Source organism: Agelaius tricolor, unplaced genomic scaffold (assembly GCF_023055355.1).
Source record: "Agelaius tricolor isolate 1412-34295 unplaced genomic scaffold, bAgeTri1.0.p SCAF_89, whole genome shotgun sequence".
In the NCBI taxonomy this organism is placed as follows: Eukaryota; Metazoa; Chordata; class Aves; order Passeriformes; family Icteridae; genus Agelaius; species Agelaius tricolor.
This window is the reverse complement of record NW_027269349.1, coordinates 606,805-625,196: the sequence shown is the minus strand read 5'-3', so window position 1 is coordinate 625,196 and position 18,392 is coordinate 606,805. Positions and strand designations below refer to the sequence as shown.

The window sequence follows — 18,392 nt, the reverse complement described above, 5'->3', positions numbered from 1 at the left end:
AAAATGCCTGTGCAATTCTTTCTCTCACAGAGCCATGGTCCAAGTGAACTGAGAAAGCGGCAGGCACTTAATGGGTCATCTCCAATTTCTGTACTCTCTAATATTCTTCAAGCATAGCAATCTCATTCCAAACTGTTCCTTAGGCATACAGAACAAAACAATGCAAGAATCATTTTTGAAAACATTAGCGTGTTTTACTAAATCCATCTATTTTGCTACAGATGAGCTGTTTGGCCACTTTATCCATGCGTATGGTATTTGTGTATGAGGTTTGCCCTGTCAAATGCCCCGAGGGATTAATTCCCAGAGTCCCAGGAGTGGATTGCGTCCGGAGCTCTAGGAAGAGCTGTCTCCCTTTCCAGTGCGCTAAATCCCCCAGGGCGATTCCACAGGCAGCAGCCTCCGGGCAGCACTAACCTGGGGAGGAAAAGAGCCCGCAGCACGGGCTGAGTGTGTCAGCAGCGGCAGCTGACGCACACAGCGACACCTTCACACTGGGAAGTCACCAAATCCATCCGCGCTGACTGAAGTATTTCGGGCTTGTCAAGCGTCATTGTTTTGGACTTCTCCTGACCTCGGTTAGCAGAACGGTGGCACCGCCTGTAAGCTTTTTCTTCAGTATTTGCCCGATAAGTAGCCCTGTAAGGCATTTGTTTTCTCTCATCAAATCATTAAATGGTAATGCAGTTGTTAGTTCGCCGTGCCCGGTTCGAATACATTTTGCAGCCAGAAACCATTCCCAGTTCATTAAGTGCCTGACCTCAGCATTAACACCCCCTCTGCTCGGGTAGCCTTGGAAACAAAGCTTCCTGTGCGTAATCCAAGCTTATCTAGCTCTTTATCCTACATGTGACCCTTAATTACTTGCTAAATTAGAATGGTTTTCTGAAAATCACAAGAGGAGGTTAATATGTTCTTCCAGAGCTGGTCAAGCTAAGATGACACCAAATTCACAGGGAATTCAAATTCCATGATCCCTGAAGGCGTCTCTTTCAGAAGGAAGATGAACTTTCCCAATGGGAGACAGTGTGCCATGATAATGCTCCTGTCACTCACTTTCCTTGCCCTGCTTGTCCAGACCCAGCTTAATCCAGTGTGAACAACGGAGCAAGTAAATATCAGGTTGATTAATTACTGTGCAAGATTCAGTAACCACTTGTCTTCTGTAATTAACATTGTAATTGAAATTAAATAATACACTTTCACACACAGATCGCTGGCCTAGGAGGAGGAGCAAGGGAGAATCCGCAAGGCTGTGACAGGGAGATGAAGCACAGAAAAACAGGGCTCAATATATTGTCTTTTTTAAATTGTGATGCATCTTAAGAAATTCTTCTGTCAAAAAAAATAGTTTTTTTTTAAAGGCTGGATTGATGACCTTAGAGGTCTTTTCCAACCTTAATAATTTTATTATTCTAAAAAGAAAAATTGTTACTTCCAGATGTCTTGGAGTAGCGATTAAATCGGGTTGGTTGTTGAAGAGTGGCTTAAAATTACTGAAAGCCCACCTTCCCTTCACTGATTTGATAAACAGAAATAACGAGAAAAGGTAATGCTCTCTAAGATGCCCAGGGCTTTCCCTATGCATTGTTTCCCGGGGCAACTCAAGGACAGTGAATCTTTGGCTTCAATGAGTGGCTTTATAAAGCTGTGCTAAGGCTCATCTGCTAAGGCATGGTCTCAGGAAAAACCAAAAATAAAATCCTCTGTGACTTCCACACAGCATTTAATTAACTGCACATATATTAAAGCACAGGCAGTGCAAAAAATCCAGTCTGTTTCAGCATTCCCATCTATTGTGACACAGAAAATAATTCTGCCTGTGTGCAAAGGCTTGCCTTCAGGGATATTTATAAAAATCACGGACTGGTCACTGAGATGGGAGGAGACCAGACAGGTCTTGCATTTCTGCTCAAAATCCTCAAGTTCAACACAAGATACCTCAAAAGTTTATTAGCATAAGCAGTGATTCTCCCCACACTTTTTAGGAGTTCACTCACTGAAGCCTCATTTGTTTTCCTTTTTTCTCCTCTGCCCTTTCCAGTGTGGGCTTGTCAAGGTATCCAAATGCTCAGAGCTCTGGAGGCTGAAAGAGAGATTTGTAGCTACTGTGTGTTTTGACTTCCTTGATAAGACCTGTGGGAAATATCACGGCATTTTTATAAGAATAATGATAGAGAAATTATACTAACTACTTCCAGGCAGAATTTGAGACAATGAAGGAATTTCATTTGTTATGATTGTACAGAATTATGATTATAGAGATTATCAAACTGCCAGTGCAGGCAGTTCCTGTCAATCCAATCCAGTGGGCCATTTTCTGTTCTCTTTGCTGAGCCTTCATTTCCCTGTTACTGGGTTTGAATTCAAATGTAATTTTCAGGACAGAATTCAAAAAGTTCTTACAAATAGGAAACATTTTTGTTTCCTTTAGTGAGCTCATGTAGCAAAACAATTTGAAGAGACTTACCTTGAAGAGTCTAAACTGCTAATATCTATAATTTTGGGAGTCTCTGGATGTTTTCCTGCATGTCACAGTGGATTGGAGGGCAGCTTTCTGCGCCTGGGAAAAAGACTTTTAGAGGAGTTTCCATTTTCAAAGGAGGTTTTACAAATCCTCCGTGCACAATTGCTAAGACAGCGTCTATGCCAATGCCTCTAAATGGCAAAATTTCAGCCTGCTCTCACACGTGTGGGTGAGTGGGTAAGGGAATTGTTTCAAATGTGCTTTTGTGCTTTTGGGTTTCTAGTCTCCTTCAGCGTGGGTCTGGTATTTCATAGGCATAAATTCTGAGGTTACTGGCAAATGGAGGAAGCAGACAGAAGAGGGCCTCATGCTGCCCTGCTTGGACCTCTGAGGCACACACCACTTTATCCTCTGAAGTAATTCCAGAATTTTACTGGAAAAAATTACTTTCTAGATCTTTAAAGAACAGAAAAACAGCTGAGTTTTCTGTGTCTAGAAAGCTGCCAAGAAGAGACTCCCAATTCCCTTGACATCTCCCACATATATGCTCTAAAAATGCAAAATAGATTCAGAAATCAGGGATGGTTTAGAATATTGTTGGATGGAAGACACTATACAAAACAAAACGTCAAGCACTTCTTTCTCTATAGAAACAAGTGTTAACTGCTCAAGAATCCTCAATATGCTTATACATAGACATTCTAAAATTTATCTCAGAAACATTTTGCTTGCCAAGTTTCATCTGGTCATATATTTGCTTACTCCTTTGTGTAGCTGAAAAAGAAGTGAGAATGTAAGGTTTTACTTTCACCCATGCTGAAGGAAATGTGTGCCATTTTAGAAAAATAACTTAATCTCTCCCAAATGCCTCCAAGGTCATCCTCTTTTTTTAGCAGGCTCTGAACCTACTTACTGAGTCTTAGATTGCTCATACTTGCAGATTACGAGGAAAAGAAGGGATGTCAGAATCAAATGGGTATGAAAAATGTAGAACAAAACCCAAGGGTGTAAAGAAACTGAAAAAGAAAAACACTCCTGATAATTATTTTCTTCCCCAATAAGGTTGTAAGACAGGCTGAAAACGAAGAGAATGGAAAAGGAAGCTCTTAACTGTTGGTTCAGTGCTTGGTTTAACTCCGAGACAAGCCCTGCCCCGCTCTGTGACGCTGCACACTGACAAGCAGCCGTGTTCCTCATCTTGGCAGTGTCGGGGGCTGTCCCCACCTGTCCCCGCTGTCACCGGTCACGGCTGGGGCCTGCCTGTCACCTTGTCACCTGGGCTTTGTTTTGCTCACCTCTGCGGAAGGTTGGTCTCGCATGTTAGGAGAAACAGCGTGGATTTTCCTGCGGGACTTCCGACTGCTCTGCAAATGAACCGAAAAGAGCCCGTGGAAACGCCGTCTTTGCTAAGGAAGTAACATTGAGGGGAACGAACAGAGTATTTATCTTTCAGACATTCTGTGCACCGTTAGCGGCTCGCAGCTGTCTGAGAGGCCGCACGAACGCGGCTGACCCACACACCAGCTCACAGCGCACAGCCCCTCGGACCCGGGGCAGTTCGGAAATTCACCAGGAGGGACCGGGATCGGGGCACGCTCCGACGGTGCCCGGTGCCCGGTGCCCGGTGCCCGGTGCCCGGTGCCCGGTGCCCGGTGCCCGGTGCCCGGTGCCCGGTGCCCGGTGCCCGGTGCCCGGTGCCCGGTGCCCGGTGCCCGGTGCCCGCCCCCTCCCCGCCCTCAGCCCTCAGCCCGCCCCGGTTCCCGCCCACCCCCCGCCCTCAGCCCCGCCCCGGTTCCCGGCGCGCTCCCCGCCCTCAGCCCCGCCCCTGTTCCCGCCCGCTCCCCGCCCTCACCGCGGTCCCGCCTCTCTCCCCGCCCCTCACGCGCCCGCCCCCGAGCTCGGCCAATCAGGGGCCGCCCCGCTGGCCCTGTGCATTGCCCCGCAGCTCGGCCAAGATGGCGGCGCCGCTCGCCCCGCTGGTGCTCCTCCTGCTCGCCCTCGGCCGCCCGGCGCTCTCCGGTGCACAGGCCACGGAGGGCGCGGCGGCTGCGCCGCATCGGCGCTTCGAGTACAAGTACAGCTTCAAGGGGCCGCACCTGGTGCAGGCGGATGGCACGGTGCCGTTCTGGGTGCACACGGGCAGTAAGTGCCGGGCGGGGGTGACGGGGCCGGGCCAGCGGCGTTCCCGAGGTGGAGGCGGCAGGGTCCGCTCGGGGGACGCGGGGTCTCGGGGAGAAGCCGCGGGCGAAGTTGGCCGTGGGTGCCGGCCGTGCCCTCGGGCTCCACGTGGCACCGGAGGCGCAGGGGAGATGCTGCGGTGGCGACAAGGTGCCCGGGCCTGCCCGCAGGTACGAAGGCACCCATGGCCCTATGGGCTCCTGGTGCGGCGGCCGCGGGCCCGGGGAGGGCATTCGTGGCGCTGCCGGGAAGTGCTGATGTGTCACTGCTGCCGCGCTCCATCTCGGCCCGGGCCCGGCTGCCACACAAACCGCTGGGTTTCGGCGTCTTAAAGCTCGAAATGCAAATAGGACTTCGTGGAACAACGTTTGTTTCTGTGCGCTCTGGGTTAAGGGTTCCGTGGTGCTCCAAAAGGCTCGTTGCCTTTCCTGAGTGTCCCCCCGTTGTGAAAGGTGTTGACATTTACAGTTCCATCTTCACAGTTTGTCTGCAGTAACTTCTGCTGTGGTTTTGGTTTTTGTCAGACTTTAACTTAGTTGCTACTGCTTAATTCTCAAATGTACCTTTTTTATTACTTGACGTTATGATGCAAGTGACATGAAGGCAACTGTCTCTAGATGAGTTTTTCCCCCCTTCTTTTTCAAGAAAATAATCCCTAAAAGTAATGTTATTTAATGCAGGCAAATGAATCTCTCTCTGAATGTATGCCTGTTGTTCTTTTATACTGCTAAGCAGAAAGTTAGAACATCTTGTTTTCTTTATAGATGCCATCCCAAGTGCAGATCAGATCCGTATAACAACCTCCTTGAAAAGCCAGAAGGGCTCAGTGTGGACAAAAAACAAATCAATATTTGAATATTGGGAAGTGGAAGTGACCTTTCGAGTTACAGGAAGAGGCCGCATTGGAGCTGATGGATTGGTAGGAGCAGTTTAATGTAACTGAGAAAAACAAATGTGCTTTAAAAGTGAATCTTGACGTATGACTTTTTGCTTTCTTCGTAGGCAATCTGGTTTACAGAAGAGCAAGGCTTGGAAGGTCCTGTTTTCGGGGCAGCTGATAAATGGAACGGTGTTGGAATTTTCTTCGATTCGTTTGACAATGATGGGAAGGTTGGTTGGAAGGAAACTCTTACAGCAAAGATGACAAATTAATTTCCTGTCTCTTGTGGAAGAAACTAGGATGTTGTTTTCTTACTCTTCCCCTCTTTCACTTCAAAGGGCTAAAATAAAAGTCACGTTTCCCTTCCACTGGAAACACCAATTTCTATACGTGTATTCAGAGATGCTCTTTTTCTTGGGAGAAATCTGCTTTGAGGCAGCTCAGCAGCAAAGATTTTGTAGCTTGATGAGGATGACAGTTGCTGTATTCAATTCTTAATTTTCCAGTCCAGAACGATCCTGAAGCTTAAACAATGCGTAGTAGGTCTGCTTGGGTGCTTTTGCTTTCCCTGCACAACTTTGGCTTGCTTTTAGACATTTTAGACTGATTTTAGCAGAAGGCTTTCAGAGATGTAGCTGATATTTCCCTTCAAATTAAACTAATCCATTTGTGTGCCATTTCTTTCCCTAGAAAAACAATCCCGGAGTGATTGTTGTAGGCAACAATGGAAAGCTGCTGTATGACCATCAGAAGTAAGTTTATTTTCAGCTTTATTGCTGAATGCTTGCTTTTGAATGATGAATTGTTCCATGAAACCCTTTGAGAAGCATTATAAAGCTTCTTTCATACAAAACTTTGTTGTTTCCTTTACATTTGAGGGTTTTTATTTGTTAAAACACTGCTTTGGCAGTAACAGCAGAGAAATTGGCAACTGATGGATATTTTATTGGCATATGCTCTTTGGGATGGATGAACTCAGATGAATACAGGTACAGTCCAGACTATTGCTTATGGGGGTCCTCCACACACAGCTAATAATTGGCAGAAGTGACTAACTGAAAGCAAATTGCTGTTAAATTAGTTGGATTCATTTTGATTTCTGATTATTTATCAGCAGCACAATGGACACCTTTTTGGATTTCGGAGAGGAGAGGTGTCTAGCTCAGTTGGTGCAGTCACTACAGCTTATTTCCATCTAGGTTCCTGGGTGCAGGAATATGTCTGAAAATTGTGTCTTAGGATGTATCTCAGAAAACAGACTTCCCCACTGCTGCGTTCCCTCTGGATTGTGTCCTGAGTACAGCATGCAGTACTGGAGATCCCTGCAGAAAGCTCACTGCAATTGCAGAGCAGCCTAGAAAAGCTCTTGCAGATTGAAAAATTGTGATGAGGTTGCTTAGTGAGAGTCAGACACTTTTTTGTCCCAGCTGATGAATGATAACACAGAGTTTTATTGATGTTCTCTTTTTGCACAGCGATGGATCCACGCAAGCCCTGGCATCCTGTCAGAGGGACTTTCGGAACAAGCCCTATCCTGTGCGAGTCAAGATCACCTACTACCAAAAAACACTGACTGTGAGTCCCAAATAACAGAATTACTTGTTTTTCTCAGCTTCTTAAATGTGAAACTGGGTTTTCACAGAGTTGCAACAAATATATCAGTTCCAGCGTTTTGGCTGCATTAGAATGCAGGTATTGCTGATTTTTCTAATGTGACTTAGGAGGCAGTTGTGCAAACACACTCATGATGTGCTCAAACCCTTCTGTTGCTCTGGACTTGCCTGGAGAGGTGTCCCAAAGTCAGGATCTGTTTAAGCTACAGGTGATCGAGCTGCTCCTGAGCTTGGTATTTCTTAAGCTAATCTAAGAGTTGCAGAGGGGTTTATAGCTGATTTTTGTACCAGAGGTTCTTGAAATGTGACTAAAAACCTAAAACTATTCAACAGTAGATTTAAATTTTCTAGTGGGGGCTTCTCACCTCCAAGAAATAGTAGGGCTTTCAAGACTAAAGACTAAAACCCACTGGTATAAGGGGGTCTTCAAGGCTTTTCTAAATACTAGCTGATTGTGAATTCCCTCTAGGTAAGGAGAGAAAAATACTTGTGTGGTGCCAGGTTGTGAAAGCTACAGAGTGTGTGTTTGTTGGCACCTGATCTCTTCTGGAAAGGTGCTGTTGATATATTCACAGGTAGCAGCCATAAAGTGCAGAGCTATCATTTTGTAGTAGAAGTTTCTCTAAAAGTAAACATGACTGCACCTAGAAGAGGGCAGACCTTGTACCATGTTGTAATGGGAAAAGCTGCCTGTCACTCCTGAATGAAAGTTAAACTTCAGCCTCCAAGGCTGCTCTGTTCTCACCGGGGCCCTGATGCCTCCTCTGGGAACTCCTCTGTCCCAGATGTGGCTGCTAAACTTAGCAGTTCTCTCTTTCTCTGGGGATGCATCTGCAGAATCTCCTTAAGCTTTGAATCAGAACTGCAAGGGATGACTGGTGTAGATCAGTTCTGTGTTGCCCAGAACCTTCTTAGGATGTGGACTTTTGCAAATAGAATGCTTATGTAAAATGTTGGTAAAATGTTTCTTTCAAAAAATAAATAGTTTTTTGTTTCCGGTATGAGCTGAGTTACCCAAAAAAGTTGTATTTTGTGAGCATTACTGCGAACTGACAAAACAATTAACACAAAAATGTGGTGAAAATCATAACTGTTTGTCCTTTTAGGTATTAATTAATAATGGCTTTACTCCGGATAAAGAGGACTATGAGTTTTGTGCCAAAGTGGAAGATACGGTGTTGCCATCACAAGGGTATTTTGGAATATCTGCAGCCACAGGGGCACTTGCAGGTAGAAAATGTTAAAAATTATGGCAAATGCTGTGGGGACTTGTAAGGCTTGCAAGAAAGGTTGATTGGTTGGGTGGTTGGGTTTTTACTACTCGTGTTGATCCATTATACCAATTTTTGGCCATGATGATGTAATGAACCCTCTTGCAGTCCCAAATTACTTACATGCTTTGGACTTTTCCTTGCTCCAGCTAAAGAATTTTCATTTTTTTTCTGACAAAGCCCCTGTATAGTCTCATTCCCCACTGCACATCCTCTTGTGAGGATGCTGTTTTTTGAAGATCCTTTGCAAGTGGGAGGTTGGCTTGGGAGTTAGACACATTTGTAAGGTGTTTTTTTTTTTGTTTGTCGAATACAGATGACCATGATGTGCTGTCATTTCTGACCTTCCAGCTGACTGAACCTGGGAAGGAAGCAGTAAGAATTTTTATGCATGATTAGTAAAATATTGTATTGTACATATTATTGTATGTGCAGCACCAAATTGTGGTATTTCCTCTTAAGTCACACATGGCATTCCTGTTTCACAATTTTGGCATGTGGCTGTGCTGTCACGTGCTTTAGAAAAATTAAACTAGTATTGTAACGTTTCAGTAATATTGTCATTAATATTCTCAAGACCAGAATTCTGGAAGCACCAGTGAAGCAACAAAACTCATGATGTTAAATCAAACCGTGAAGTATTATAAAGTAAATTTTCTTTTGGAAGTGGGCCAATTTCTGTTCTCACTTTCAACTTTCCCTACTTCTAGGATGATTCCGTACTGCTAAACAGCATTTATCCTTGTTAAACTTGTTTTAATTTTCTATTGGGAAAATTTTCTATTTGATCTACATGGGAATGTGTAATTTTTCACTTCAGCTAAATGTATGAATGTGCTGCAGTCATTTTGTTAGGTGTTCACATCTGAAATCTGACCAGGAGAGCCAGTTGTGTTGAGAGTGGGGGAGAACATGAAAAAATCTCACACGTGCCCTTCCCTCTGATAATGTTTTAAAGCCAACACCAGATGCAGAAATCCCTCAGAAAGATAAAGAGAAGTATCAAGAACAGTTTGAACACTTTCAGCAAGAATTGGATAAGAAGAAGGAAGAATTTCAAAGGGAACATCCTGATGTGCAAGGACAGCCAGGCAAGTTATTTGAGCTGTTTTTCAGTTGTCCAGGAAAACATTTGTTTTCCAGGATATTCCGAACTAGGGATACTCTGGCTGATCTTGCTAAGCTCCCACTGATGTTACTTACATTATTTTCAAGTCTTTACTGTAATTTGTTTCCTGTTTCTAAAGTTATCCTGGTGGTGTGCCTGTATTGAGAACAAAATGAATGACTGGAAACATGGTGGGAATTATGAACAACAGAAGGGAGAGGAGGTCATGCATTTCTGTAAGGTGGTGATTAAGACAGCGTGGCCTTTTTCATTATTTAAAGGACATCTTTTTGGTCTGTTTCTGTATATTCATAGAAAACTTTTTTAAAGGTGGGCTAGTGCATATCTTGGAACATGTTCTTAACACGGAAAAACTTTTTAATGCTTGCCTAATGCTGGACAGACAAGAACCCAATTATTTGAAAATATAATGGAAGCCATTTGTTACTTCTGTATGTATAATAGCTGTATGTGACTGCAAATACACTGGGAATATACTTTGGGCATCTAGAGGTGAAATTTCAATGTAAAATTGTCATCTTTATTGCATAGTGATACATTATGACATTATGTTCTAAAGGTCCCATTATGCATTTTTGAGATATGGTTCAGCCTTTCTTTGATATGAAATAATCCCTTTGCCACAGAGTCTTTTGGACGTTGGGATGATGAAGTTGTAGGAGAAGGTAGATGGATGTGAATATGTTAAGGGAGCAAGAAGAATGATCCAATGCAACTTGTGAGGAATGTGCACACGTGTAAAAAGCCCCTGTGTTTTTTCTTAGCAGCAGATGATGTTTTTGAAACTGTGAGTGATCGTGAACTGAGGCAAATCTTTGAGGGGCAGAATCGAATTCATCTGGAAATCAAACAGCTTAACAGACAGCTGGACATGATTCTAGACGAGCAGAGGAAATACGTCTCTGCAGTCACAGAAGAGATTGCCAAAAGAGGAGCTGGGTCTCCAGGTCAGCAGGGACAGGTAAATAAAACCCATGGTGATTCAGAACCCAGCCTGATTTCAGCAGTGGGATCCATTTGTTTTTTCCAAGATATGTTGATCTTTTTTTCCCCCTGCCCCTACCAGGTTTCCCAGCAAGAGATAGAGACAGTTGTGAAAACCCAAGAAGAGGTCATTAGACAAGTAAAAGAAATAAGGTAAACACCTTCCGAATATTATGGGAGTGGTTTGAATTTTATGATTTCCGTTTAAATCCTCTGTATTATTTCAGTGAGACAGTATTGACAAACTTTACGTTTGTGTCAGTTCCTTAGTGAAGACTCCCTGCATATATTTAATTTCTGTAATAAAGTCAGTTCATGCCCCAAGGATTGCTAAGTGCCCTAATTTGTCTCTTTTTTATAATGAAATTCCATTATTTTTATAATAAAATTCAACAGCTAAGTTTAGCCCCTTTAAAAACAATGAAGTAAATCCCTTATCTTGAATGTGCTATACTGCTAAAATAGATTTGTGAAGATGCTTGTGTTTGATGGGGGTGTCTCAATACTTCTTTTAAGATGTTTTACTGTTGCTGACTTAATCAGGAATGGCTTTAAGCTGGTTTAGCCCTTCATTTGCAGGAGCTAAAACATAACATTACTTACCTTGTATTTAAAAAAAAAAGGAGAAAAACAATTCCTTCAGTTGTGCTTCCCCCACCCCCATATTAGTTTAAGGGCAGCTCCTGTGATTTATCTAAGTAGGTCAGTTTTTTGTAGAATGAAGATTAGAGTGCTTCCATTTTTGCACTTGTTCTTCTACAGAAGCTTTTATGTTAATATTCTTGACAAATCTTTATACCTTGCGAGCAAATTAGATTTTCTTGTTAACATTGGCATTCTGCCCTTTTAGTGACTACTTACCAGCTCACAGTTTGCGTAACATCATCTTAATACTTTTCTTAGATTAAAGAAATGCTTTATTTAGAGAGAGAAATAAACAGCCCCTCTGTGCATTGCTTGTCATCCCGCAGGAAAAGGACTTAGGAGCCAAGTAATTTTCTTGGCAAGATTGTGGATTTCTTAATCACCTGATTACAGAAGAATCTTGCATGTTCCTACAATAGAAACTATCAGCAGGGTGTTATTAGTGCAAAAGTCAATATAAATTCAATTTGACACAGGCGTGTCTATTAAGGGAAGTTATTTTGCTTTTAACAAAGTCTGGATTAGTCTGGGGGAAGGTGGGTGTGCAGATTTCTGTTCATTATATAGAGACGGTTCTGTGAGGAGGGAGAAGAACCAAGTGAGTGTCCCACTTGTGTTATAACACTGTGAGGTGTGTGGAAAGACAGAATTACTGTCAGTGGTTATGAGGCAGTGGGCATGACAGGCTATTTAAGGTAAAACCTTCCAGTGAGAAATCTACTTCTAAAGTTATCATTATAACTAAAATTATCATTATAACTAAAATTATCATTACAATTGCAAGTCCAGGTAAATGAAAAAATTGCTGACCATTCTACAGAGAGTTAGGAGTACTCCATGAAAGCATTGAAGTATGCTTCCATCTCGACCAAACGGAAAGTTTTAAGTAAATTAAAAAGAAATCCAAAGGCATACATTTTGATTGTCTATTCTGTTAATAATGAAGAGATTATCATTCACATGATAAATATTTTAGCTGTAGAATAATCCTCTTTGCAACTCAAAAGAAACAGCACAGTAGGGGAAAATTATATAAACGTATTGATTAGAGATTAAGGTTTTTTTCTTTCATTGACTAGTTTACTTCAAACCAAATTAGTTATGAAACCTCAACTTTTTCTGGATTTAATTTCATTTGTTGTAGAAGGAAAATGAATTCACAATAAGATAATATTAAGTATTTTGACAACGCATATGGGAATTGAGTTCCTCATATAAATGGTAATCATGAAACAAGGATGTATCTAAATCTTTTCTTATCCCTAAAGCCTCTTCCTTGTTTTTATTTCTTACATGACTGATTTTATGTATTTATTTATTTATTTTTCAAACAGCTTTTGGGTTTCTACAAGGATTGCAAACTCTGCTGATCCTAAAGCCCTGGCCAGCGCCTCAGACAGAACTCTTGTTCTACAGCCCTCAGCAGTCAGGCAGGCAAAGCAGATGTCTGGCAACAGAATATTTGCTAGTTCTTATTCTCAGTGTGACTGAGAGATGGGGCACTCTACAAATGGCAACTGTCTGCACAATGAACGATTTTTAAAAATAGTAGCTTGACTAAAGGATTATTTCTTGAGAGGTATTCTTGAGAGCTGGTAAAATTTGCTGCCTTTTGGTGCAATTATGTATTTCAGCCTAATTCTAATGAGCTAAAAGCTGTCCAGAACAGCTGCTGTTTTATAGAAAAGCTGGTGTGTGATGAAAGCTGGTTTGTTATTTGTCTTGTTTCAGAAGTTCTGTGACTGATGCTCTGAGATCCATCAGTGGGGCTCAGCACCCTGGCTCTGCAGGAGTCTACGAAACAACCCAGCACTTCAATGACATCAAAGAACACCTCCACGTAGTGAAGAGGGACATAGAGCACTTAGTGCAACGCAACACGGTAATTTATGTGCTGGGAGTGTAAGTGTAAGTGTAATACGGCTTTCTCTGGCTCTTACTGAAAAGCTAGGGAGAGCCAGTATGCAATTTAGGGAGCAATTAATCCTTCATTAAGCTGCTTCACTAAAACTATGCTGCCTTGACCTAACTGCATGATCTGGGTCTTGATGAGAAGTTTTGCACAAAGAGCATGATTTTTAGTCTAATTTCCTGTGGAAACAAGGTCAAGCAATTAGGTTTTCTAGGTGCTTTTTTTTTTTTGTGTGTGTTTTCCCCCTACTTAACAGCTCTATACAGAGGAGATTCTGTGGTGCTTCTGCACACAAGGGAGAGCTTTAATCAGGGAAAACTCAGGCAGGCTCTCCTTAAGGCTTCTTAATGCAAAAAAAAATTACTGTGTTCACATTCAGCAGTACCTTAGTCTAGCCTAGGTAGCAGTTAAGCTGAATTAGCTTATGATCTGTAGAAGGTCCTTGATTAATTTACCATATTTATGTATTCTTTCCCACATAAACCTCAATTTAACATCAGGCAATTTGTCTGAGAAATGTAGAGGCGGGAGGGGAGAGTGAGATGAGTAGTAAGATTATTTTTTCAGAGTACTGTAGTTTCTCTCCATCTTCTGTTTTGCAATTGCAAAACAATTGCAAAGCCCTTGTTTTGTAAGTCTTTTGATGGGATGTCTTGTTTGCTCTTTTCTTGGTTTTTAGCCATCCAGTGAGAAACAGAAGTGTCCAGAGTTGCCACCATTCCCATCCTGCTTATCTACAATGCATTTCTTCATATTTGTGGCAGTGCAAACTGTGTTATTCATTGGTTATGTAATGTATAGGTAAGTCTGGTGTGGCTTAAAGACAGCAGGGCAAATAGTTTTAGAACTGCTGACTGATAATGTCATTGGAATGGTATCATTGTGTTAATCTTGTTAAAACAAGGAATCATTCAGATTGGAAGAGACCTTGGGAGGTCTCCAGTTTAATCTTCCGCTCCAAACGGGGTCCACGCTGAATTCAGATAGGGTCACTTGGGATTTAAACTGGTCAGGCCTTCAAAACCTCTGAGAATGCAGAATTTACCACTGTTCCAGAACCCACTGAAAATGCTGAATTATCATAATGAAGTTTGGTTTATTCTATCCCCATTCACCCACCATGTATCAAGTAGGAACCTGACCTGGTTCAACCTGACTACTATGTCTTTTTCTTTTTCTTTTTCTTTTTTTCTCTTTTTCTTTTTTTCATTGGGATGGTCTTTCTCTTCTCCTCCCCCTCCTTGTGATGTCATAATATTGAAGTTCTATTCGCATTGATGAAAAGGACAACCTCCATGCTTGGTAGTGTTTTTGCCATGAGCTGGAATGATGATTTCCAAGACAAACAAGGAGCTGGTCCCCTGCAGTTCTTTGTGATGTGTTTTTAATTCCAACACCTGGATGTGGTTGATCCACAGAAAAGTAATGATCTGTGCCAGAGGGCAAAAGGAAATCCCACTTAAAGTCAATTCTTTCCCTGATATTTAGGCAAATCAGAAACTGAGAAGCTTCAGAAAATGTTCAAGAGTATTTTAAAAGTCAGTTTGCTTGTTCACATGGGGTTGTTTGGGTTTTTTTTCCTTTTGTGTGTCTTTGTGAAGAGAAAAAAATATATTATGCTTTTGTGATATGATTTATATTTTCTCTAGGTCTCTATTAATAAGGAATGGAATCTCCTAATCTTCAAATAAATGAAAATTTAAAGCAGTTAGCTAGTTTCAAATTAAAAAGACTTGAAGAATTATTTTCTGCCTTTTCTTTCAGGAGCCAACAAGAAGCAGCAGCCAAAAAGTTCTTTTGATGACCTGTTCCGTTTGTGTGTACATAACACCAGTCTGTATGCACAGAAAAAATTCTACACTTCTGTAAATGAGGGAAATTGTAGTGTTGGATATACTTCAATATTATAAATTATTGAATTTTGTTAAATAAAATGAGGTCCCATTTCAAGTGTTGATGCTAAAAACAGGGAGCAAATGCTGGATGGGGTAAGACTGTGCACCCTTTTTCATAAATACTGAAAGGCAAACTCCCCAGTCCTCTGCTTTTGTTAAGATTCCAGAGGAAGAGTTGAAGCACCCAGGCTTGGTGTTTGTTCAGAGTGTGAATTGCAGATGGATGATTTGTGCAGAAAACTTGCTACTAAGTGTCCTGACATAGCAGTTAAAAAAAAAATAAAAATAAAATAAAAAGAAGCTAAAAAATCCCAGACCTCAAAGAACCGTTCTTCTGTGGAGTTTGGGGTTTTTTGGTGGGTAAAAATTTATTATAAACATTTTATTTGTTTACCACTTGGATTTAAATGTATAAGAATATTTTAGTTAATTCTTACTTAAACACTTTTTAAAATGTGGACACAAAGACAGACCTTTAAGACCCTGACTCTTGATACTTGATGTAAAAAAACAATTATACACAACATGCAAAGAAAGGCTTTTCTCCCTGTTTTGCAGTTTGATTTTGGGCAGTGAGAAAAAATGTGATGAAGTAGTTTCTTCAAGTACATTGTGGGGCTGATTTCTTTTTTCATGGTTTCAAGTCTGTAATTTTTTGGGGAGATTTGTGGAACTTTCCCAACAAAGGTGATTGTTTTATCCATCTTCCAGTCTGATTAAGGATATATTTAGTGTGTGAATTTGTCTTTACTTTTCTAAAGCTGTCTTGTGTCTTTCACGTATCAAGTACAGATGCTTTGGTTTAAATCTTGACTTGGTGAGTATTGTAAACTGCAGCTATTGAGTGTTAACCCATTTCTTCACAAACTTGCTTTGGACATGTTTGTTAATCTGTAGAACCAGTGTTTTGTGTCAATTCCTGTTTGGATATCAAAAGCATAAGACTGAATATGTGATTTTGATACTGCTTATCAAGTGAACATTTGCTTCAGGAAAGAAAGAAAGAAAGCAGAGAGCCCAACTTAGGAATGTGAAATTAATTAATTTTGCCTTGTTTACATATCTGTGGTAACTTTGTCCTTGAGTTGTATGTAGAATTAGAATAAGTATTTCTGTGGTTTCCTAAGTTCTATAAAATACACAAATGCATCAGGATATTTCACTTAGAACTGTTAATTTGTTTATCTGAATCTGCAAAGAATGATCTGTAATATGACTACTCCTATTACATTTCTGCAGTCTGCTCCCTTGGAGTGCAACACGTGCTGCCAAATTCACTGTAATGAAGAACACTTCAGTATTGTGCCTGTCAGTTTGGAGAAATAATAAATCTATGCAATATATTTTGTTACTTTAAGTACAGTGTCCAAAAAGCGAATGTCTGTGCTATACTAAGAAAATGACACTGGCTACACACCAATTAACACATCTGCAGTATGGAGGATACTCCAAGTGGTATAGCTTTATAGATTCATTTCTAAATTTGAGCAGATTTTGCTGTACTGATGAGAGAAACTACTTCCTCAGGCTAATCAATGAATAAACAACTTTTCAGATAAAGCAGAATAACCCACTGGAATTTATCTCTTCAGTTCTTTCAACACCAGCAAATATTTCCAGGTGCCTTGAGTCTAAGCTATTACAACCCGGACTCTTGTAATGAAACTTACTATATTTTCTTAATGGTTCTGAAATTGTACAGTGGTGTTTCCTTTCAGTTGCAGACCTTCTTGCATCAGCGCAACATCCAAACAGAGCTCCTCTCACAGCAGGCTTTGCAAAACCCCTTATGCAGAAAGTATTTTGATACATATCTGGCAGAATGAGGAGCAGTTCTGGTGTGTCCATTGGAATGAGCCTGGATTTTGTTACTGTGAATTTACCCACTCATTCCTTTGATTTAAAGCTGGAGCAGCCCCTACTTCTGTTTGTTTGTTTAGAAAGAAGAGCAGCTTGGGGGCCATGTCTAGAAGGAAGCTTGGAGCCTTCCGTTTTCAGGAGGAGGCTGCTGGGTCAGACATGGCTCCCACATGCAATGAGAAAACTTCTGCAGCAGGGAACAGAAGGTCTAATATGGAACACCAGAAAACTGGGGACTTTGCTTCGTGATTCATCTCACAGCTGTCTCCCCTTGGAGCTTCCATAATTCACTGGATCAATAGAAAACTCCCAGCTGCCCAGCTCAAATTTCATCCTGTCTGTTCTTGAAGTAATAGCAACAAATTAGGATTGTAAGAATATTTTTCAGTCAATGTAGCCTCCTGCTAGGTGTCTTTCAGCAGTGACAATGTGTTTGATTCTTATCCAGTAAGATTTCACAGCTAGGAGGAAAAGATGCAGAGTGCAGTTGGACAGTATTAGGGAGAACAAGTTCTATTTGAATTGTGGATAAGTGCAAGTATTTGGCAATGACAAAATAATGGGATTGTACTGGTGGGGATTTATTAAACACATGGTCACCCCTGAGTATTTCACAAGTCAAATGCACAATATGGTTTGTAAATGACCTGGTTTATGGTTTGTAAATTAATTGCTGTGGTTTGCAACTTCTGTGGGAAGAAAATCTGACCTTTCTCAATGATTGATGACTGTAACACCAAAAAATGTCAACTTTTTTCTTTTTATTATTTTAAATTCAAACAGTTGACAGTTTCATGTTTGTTTCTGACTGATGTAAATTGATACTTGGAGTTCAGAGATAACCTTATTTGAATAAAGGTGCATATTTTTAGTAAGCCTTTTTCTTTTCATTTGGTACATGTGCATGAAATCTAAGCAAGTATTTGAAGCATTCGTTACGCTCAGTTCAGAGTCAGAACACTTACAGATCTGGGTTTAGTTCTACCTAACACTGGGGAGTTAATGGCATTTTGCATCTGAATTCCCTCTGTGACTTTTCCCCAGCCAGGAGCAAGTTTTTTAGCAAGTGGAGGACAGGAGTCTTGAATGGAATCCATTCTAGCTGACAAAACCCTAAAACACTTCTTTCTGATGGTTCAGCTACTAGAAAAGGCTACAATCCTCTTGGTAGAGGGATGAAGCAGGGGACAGAGTCCAGGTTCTTTCAAGAACACCTTAGTATTTTTGCATTATCTGACTGATAGGAACAAAGACTCTAGAAAAGATTGGGATTTTGGATGTCATTTTTGGGCTGGCCTCTGGAATTTTCCTGTTTCAAGACTGAATTCTGTGCTGGGGTTAGAGATCTGTGTGTTCCTTGGGTGTGGAACACAGGCTTTTATATATCACCCACTTTCATCAGATAAAACAGGAATGGAGTCTTTAATTTTGATTTCACTTAAACTAGAAGGAAAAGCCATAGATCTAAAGCAAAGGAAGTGACAGCATGTGTACTTAATTAGCTGCTGTTTTGTATTTTCTCATGAAGTCTGGGGTTGCTGTCATCAACAAAAAGCAG

At 41.3% G+C, this 18,392-nt stretch overlaps 1 protein-coding gene and 1 long non-coding RNA gene across 5 annotated transcripts; one reads left to right on the top strand and one right to left on the bottom strand.

Annotated features, from left to right (window-relative positions):
* Window positions 1-226: 226 nt before the first annotated feature.
* LOC139585752 (uncharacterized) lies at window positions 227-4,090 on the bottom strand. Of its 3 annotated transcripts, none has more exons than XR_011677286.1 (4): window positions 3,989-4,090; window positions 3,763-3,831; window positions 2,471-2,575; window positions 227-2,136 (listed from the first exon to the last, which is right to left on the bottom strand). It is a non-coding gene; the product is annotated as an uncharacterized lncRNA (long non-coding RNA). The 3 variants fall into 3 exon arrangements; XR_011677284.1 differs by having other exon boundaries at window positions 2,471-2,563; XR_011677285.1 differs by having other exon boundaries at window positions 227-2,086; window positions 2,471-2,563.
* A 299-nt stretch (window positions 4,091-4,389) lies between these two features.
* On the top strand, window positions 4,390-17,709 carry LMAN1 (lectin, mannose binding 1). Of its 2 annotated transcripts, none has more exons than XM_071418683.1 (13): window positions 4,390-4,609; window positions 5,410-5,564; window positions 5,648-5,755; window positions 6,216-6,277; window positions 7,001-7,100; window positions 8,245-8,368; window positions 8,726-8,784; window positions 9,368-9,500; window positions 10,306-10,499; window positions 10,605-10,675; window positions 12,899-13,049; window positions 13,759-13,880; window positions 14,844-17,709. In XM_071418683.1, exons 1-13 carry the CDS (start codon window positions 4,423-4,425, stop codon window positions 14,878-14,880), a joined length of 1,503 nt encoding a protein of 500 aa, XP_071274784.1. In that variant the 5' UTR covers window positions 4,390-4,422; the 3' UTR covers window positions 14,881-17,709. The 2 variants fall into 2 exon arrangements, with proteins under 2 accessions (XP_071274784.1, XP_071274783.1); XM_071418682.1 differs by having other exon boundaries at window positions 10,303-10,499.
* Window positions 17,710-18,392: the final 683 nt, after the last annotated feature.